This window comes from Abrus precatorius, unplaced genomic scaffold (genome assembly GCF_003935025.1).
Source record: "Abrus precatorius isolate BTA unplaced genomic scaffold, Abrus_2018 Scaffold8, whole genome shotgun sequence".
NCBI classification, from domain to species: Eukaryota; Viridiplantae; Streptophyta; class Magnoliopsida; order Fabales; family Fabaceae; genus Abrus; species Abrus precatorius.
In genome coordinates, this window is record NW_020874428.1 from 3013452 (window position 1) to 3019451 (window position 6000).

Sequence of the window (6000 nt, forward strand, 5' to 3'; positions counted from 1 at the left end):
ATGTTTAGGAGACAAGTAATCCATACAAATTTTACAAACTTCTAAAATTTTACAAAAGTATTATATATTATTAAGTTTATCAAATAAAAAAAACAATTTTGAACTTCTCAAATTTGAATAATTTGAGCTTGATATCTAGAAAACATATTGGAGGCATGATTGAACAAATCAACATCAATTTACTTTTTCTCATCGTTATTTTCAACTAGTTGCATAGGTCGTCGAGTTATGAGTCTGGATAATTCACTGACATGAAATAGATTTAGATGTGTTGTGTAAATTTAGTCATAACACATTAATGGCCAATGACACTGTGAATGTTGAACAAACTTGAGAGCAAAAACGTAAAGCATAATGCAATACAGTAACACATGATAGTTAGTCAAATAAAAGTAAGAATGAAAAAGGAAATGAGACTAGTTTTATGGATTAATAATCAATTTTGGATGTAATGATAAATTATTCCTCAATTTTTATGCACTTTTTTATCGTTTTCTTTTTCCTAAAGTTCCAATTTCAACTTTTTTTTCAACTTTTCTTCTTTATCTTCTTTATTTTTTGTTTCTTTTTCCGTCTCTAGAATTTGAACCCAAAATCACAAGTTAAGTTAAAACAACTTCTACCCGTTGATTCCATGCAATGCAATAAAAGGATTATTTTAAAATAAATTATATTTTATAATCATTTAATTATATTAAATCTTTATACATAATATTTATAATTATGTAATTAAGTTAAAATAATTTTTAAAGAAAAATATTGTTTAAAATAAGTTTCCTATATTTTGTTTTAAACTATAAATATCATGTACTAGATATAATTATGTTTAAGCTAAATAAAAACAATAATAATAATAATATTACAATATTCGTTTGTCATCTAACATGTGTCAATGTTACTTCTTCGAAGAGAAAATCTACGTTTGTCTGATTATGTGGCGGTCTTTTAAAATTGAAAATATTGTTCATAAAAACTTTGCCACTCAACAGAAGAGCGTGTGAGTCTATGCACACAAGATAGAGATATTAAATCAGTACACTTGTTTTCACCTAATTAATATTTTTATATTAAATAATTTAATTTTAAAATTAATTGTTAAATTAAAATTTTAATTATATAAATTATATCTATAAAATTTAAAAAAATATTATTCAATACCTTATTAAAATTAACATATTATATATTTATAAATATATATAAAAAAATATTACCACCCACCTTTAGATCATAGGTAAGCAATTAATAATGAAAAAGTATTAAAAAGAAAAATATTAATTATATTTCTATAATTTTAATACAACAACGTGTATGTGTATTTCTAAACAAGATATAAAGGTATTAAAACGGGTCAGTCATGTCCACTTTCTCTCCCTGTGTCCCAATTTGAAAATGAATTAAATTTTATAACTCGACTCGTTTAAGGGTGGACTAACAAACTAATGGGCATTCCACTATATACCAAAAAAATAGAAAGGGGTTGATAGGCTAATGCATTAATGAACTAATCCAATTAAAATAACACAAAAATAAAAAAATTAATTAAAAATAATATTTAATTAAAAATGAGCTTAACGAACTAATTTACTGTTAATTCATATTTTGCAGGTTAAAACAAGACAGATTAAACGAGTTAGTCAGGACAAAATATTCAACCTAATCTGTCATTTTTAACAAGTTAATTAGCGGATTGACCCGTCAAACTTGACCCACTTTGACATTTCTATATAAAAATTGAGCCTTCAAAATTTTTATTAGTTTAATTTTTAAAAAAATATTATTACTATTTAGTGGTGGAATGCCATGTATTTAGTTCTCATGCGTCATCTTATTTTAAATATAGTTGCTGATGTAACATATGACATGTTATTATTAAATAATTATAAGAAATAATTAAAAAGTTTATGAGAATCAAAGTATTTTTTAAGAAAATACAATGAAATAAAATTATATTTATAGAAATTAAATAGTGGGGCTGCAATATTGAGAGAAACAGAATTTGAACTTGTTTTTTTTTACATGAATTTTATATATACATTTTCTTACTATTGGACTCTGTTGTCACCCTAAAAGGAGCCAAACTAACATAATTCTCTCCATTACAACTTAATTACTTGAAAAAATAATCGTCTTAATAAATTTTTAGAGTTTAAAAAGCGGTTATTTTTGAAAATTAATGTTCCTAAAGATGTGTGGTCATAGGGTTTTGGTCCACAATTTTTCCTGAAATGGCGGTGGCAAGTGCTGCGGTGAAATTGGGATCTCTTGTCAAAGAATTAGCCATTTGTTGAACCAAAATTTGATGGATAGAGGACTTTTGGGCATCGTCAACCAATCTTGACTTGACCAAGTCAAACGTTATGGTGGGGCAAGAACTTTCAATTATGGGTGTACTAGGTGAGAAACCAGGACCTGACCCTCTAGGGGCTTCACTTTGGCTCGAGACAAGTGATACTTCAGCTCGTTGATGACCATGATTATGCTCTCCTTCGTATGTTGTAACCAATATAGTGGGGTCTTCTAAACTCTTCTGTACCTATAATTGATATTTGATAATGATGAAATTGATCAAATAAAACTTGATATTTGTTTTGTGATGCTTCAATTTAAATGGGTACCAATTAAAATCGTTGATTATTGTGGATACAACATAGAGGGTGCTAATCCAATTATGAAAATTTTATTACCTTCTTTTTCACGGGGCAGCTTGGGGCAAAGGAGCACCTGAAGTAAGCTCTAGGAGAGGGGTTATCTCTGGTGACCTTCTGACCATATTTCCTCCATTGATATCCGTCCATCACATACTTCATACCCAGAAAAGAAAAATCAATTCAGGATTCTCAGTTAGCACTTGGAATTCATTAATCTTCCCAAAATTTACTCCTAATATAGATACAAAACTATATTATATGTATACAAAACAATGAAGTTGTTGGGCCAAGTTAAATTTATAAATTAAGTATATATTATTTTAAAGATAAAATAATGAAGACGGCCTAAATAAGTTCCTAGGAAGAGAAGACAAATATTTGGAAACTTACTAAGCTTGTATTGGATGCTTCTGTTTTGACAAGAACCTTGGTAACCTTAGGCGAGGAGGTGATATCTTTGTACCTTTTGAATGACTCTTCCTCAGTTATGGTGCTGCACTGAGTGTTAATGTTGCATCTAATACCAGATTTGTTGGTACAATTTTCACTCTCAGCTTTTCTCTTCCGTGATTGTGTTGGGTCTTGCTCAAAATTGGAGTTGATCGATTGGCACAATTGCTTTTGCAGAGTCTGATAGTTCTCAAACATGTGGGTCAACGTCTCAGTCAACCTCTTATTCTCACGACTTAGGCGACGCAGCTCATCAGCCAATTCCTCTACCTGGTCACAAAATTTCCAATCCAATGCTACGTGTTAGAATTTTAGAGAAGAATAAGACTTGATGCAATTATTAAAATGTTTTTATATGTTATCTGTAACTAATAATAACATTATATTTCAGAAACATGTGATAATCATTGAATTATTAAGTATGTAACTGAAGTGAAATGTAAAAGAAATGGTAAAAGTAGATGGAAGGATGAACGTTATTTATGGATACGAACCATGTAATTAGAAGGATCAACGTTAAGATTGAGTGCAGTGTGGACGCATGTTGGTTCCATATTTTAGAATGTAGTGAGAGGAATGAAAATCTTTATGGTGAGATATATAGTTGTGAGGGGAAAGGAGGAAGGTTGCAGGAAATGAGAGTGAAAACGCCACCTCACTTCTCTCGTCACCTTAGCTGCGTCAGACTTTCTGCTTTTAAGCATATGCGCGTTTTCCAAATTTAAATTTATTTTCAAATTATATTTTAATTCTTAATTTATGTAAAAAGCTATAAAAAATCTTGCTCTGAACAATAATTTCACCAAATAAATAAAAGTTTATTTTTCCATCAGTAATAAAATAATATCTCATTGACTTTCTTCCATTTCTAATTGACGAGGGAGTCTTTCTAAAACACTAAGCTGTTCCCTTTTACTTTTTCGTATTTTTTTATTCTTCCACGTTGTACTTTAAAAGCCAAAAACTCACGGAAAAGTTACATAATTTCCATTAAAAATTACGAAAAGTTATCGCACTTGGATTTTTGTTTTGCAAAGAAGCCGTGTGAACACACTTATAAGTGCTTTTCATGTGTTTGCAAAGGTTTGTCATTTGTCAATTGTTGAAAAGACAAGCGATTTTCTTATTTTGCGAATTCGATTTGTTTGGTACTAATTTTTGAGTTACCTCGTTAGTTATGGTTGTTTGAAGATGTTAGTTCCCTGTGAGCAGATTCTAATTCATGATTACTATCGTAAGTTCTTTGGGACAAATTACTAACTATTAAAAATAAAATAATACTAATTTAAAAGTTAGAGTGAATCAGTCGATTTAATCAGATAGATTGAAAATTGGCCAAATGACCGATCCTAACAAATGACCTCTTAAAAGGATGTATTATAATTACTTAACGACTACACTGACTATTTATTTGTTAATATATAAGTACACAATTTAATATAAATATCAATAAAAATATTTCATAATACAAGAATATTGTAATAAATATTACTATAATTATAATATTTTATTATTTAATATGTTATATAATATATATATATATATATATTAATAAATATAACTTTGTATAATATATAAAATCTTCTTGCCCAAACATTTACAATTGACTTCCAAAAGAAAGAGAAAAAGAGCACCATTAGTCAATCGTCTAACAAAAAGTTTTTTCATTTTATATTAATTAAAGCTCTGACTTATTTAATAATTTTAAAATTAAAATTTAATTTATTATTATCATATAATTTTTATTAAATTTACTTTAATATTTTTAAAATTTTAATTTAGTTTATTAATCTTTTTAATAATTTATTTCATATTAAAATCTTTAATCGATCATTAAGTCTTTTTTAAATGGATTATGAAATTATTTAAATAAATATATTTGTATAAAAGTCATAAGACATATATTTAAATAAAATATAAAAAAAAATTAATATTTATATTATACATACAAAGTATATTAATTAATAGTAACATTTTTTTTTTGAAATACAGGTAATAGAGATGCTTTCTATAGCAAAAAAAAAATAAAAATAGAGATGCTTTCTAATTCTAATAAAAAAATAGAATTTTTAATTTTAATAATTTATTATTTTAAAATTTAATTTATTAATTACAATATTATATTTTAATTTTTATATAAAATTATATAATATATTATTATAAATTTTATGAATTTTAAATAAATTATTTTATTAAGTTTAATAATTTTTTAAAATTTAAATTTAACTTATTCAATTAATTAAATTTTTAAAAAACGTTAAATTAAATATATTATTTAAATAGAATAATATAAATTAAGCTTTAAAAAAGTTAGACTTTAACTTTTTATCTATTTTCATGTATGAATATTAATTTTACTAATAAGTGGCTTGAGAACATTTATTAAAAAAAATAAATCAATGTTTCATCTGATATTTAAATATTTTTTTTAAAAAAATTGAAATATTTTGTTTTTATATAATAACTATTGTTTAATAAATGGTTTCTATTTTCTTTCAAACAGAACTATATTATATGTGTGACATTTTCCATTGACGACGCAACCATGCTCAATGATCAGAAACAGTTTTAATCTGCATGCTTTCTGGAGTTCTGGTTCGTTTCGGTTTATATTTTTTTTCTATCCTATCAATGGTCACCCTTAAAAAATTCCCATCATATAATAATTATTCATTGTCGTCTATGGTATCTTTATTTGGTATATAAATTAAATTTCGATAAGATAGGTTCACACGTATTGTCAGAATAACATTAGATTTGGTAGATCAAATAGATTAGTGACACGAATCAAAATCAGTAAAAAATTAAACATTATTAAATTAGCACTTAAATGTCTTTAAAAAATATTCCAATTTTTTTAATATATTTTAATCTTATGAAAAATTATTATTTTAATTACTCA

General features: G+C 25.8%; 1 protein-coding gene across 1 annotated transcript; it reads right to left on the reverse strand.

The window, feature by feature from the left end:
• Nucleotides 1-1983: 1983 nt before the first annotated feature.
• LOC113846818 (probable WRKY transcription factor 40) lies at nucleotides 1984-3669 on the reverse strand. The gene is made up of 4 exons (XM_027475487.1): nucleotides 3593-3669; nucleotides 3039-3368; nucleotides 2685-2801; nucleotides 1984-2533 (listed from the first exon to the last, which is right to left on the reverse strand). The coding sequence occupies exons 1-4, from the start codon at nucleotides 3650-3652 to the stop codon at nucleotides 2180-2182; spliced, it is 861 nt and encodes a 286-aa protein (XP_027331288.1). The 5' UTR covers nucleotides 3653-3669; the 3' UTR covers nucleotides 1984-2179.
• Between the last annotated feature and the right edge of the window lie 2331 nt (nucleotides 3670-6000).

Bases quoted from the DNA above. Each gene is read 5' to 3' on its own strand.
- LOC113846818 (XM_027475487.1), bottom strand. From the start codon at position 3,652: ATGGAACCAACATGCGTCCACACTGCACTCAATCTTAACGTTGATCCT. The intron at 2,802-3,038 runs GTAAGTTTCCAA...CTGGGTATGAAG, and splicing joins AAGCATCCAATACAAGCTTA to TATGTGATGGACGGATATCA. The intron at 2,534-2,684 runs GTAATAAAATTT...TATCAATTATAG, and splicing joins GCTGCCCCGTGAAAAAGAAG to GTACAGAAGAGTTTAGAAGA.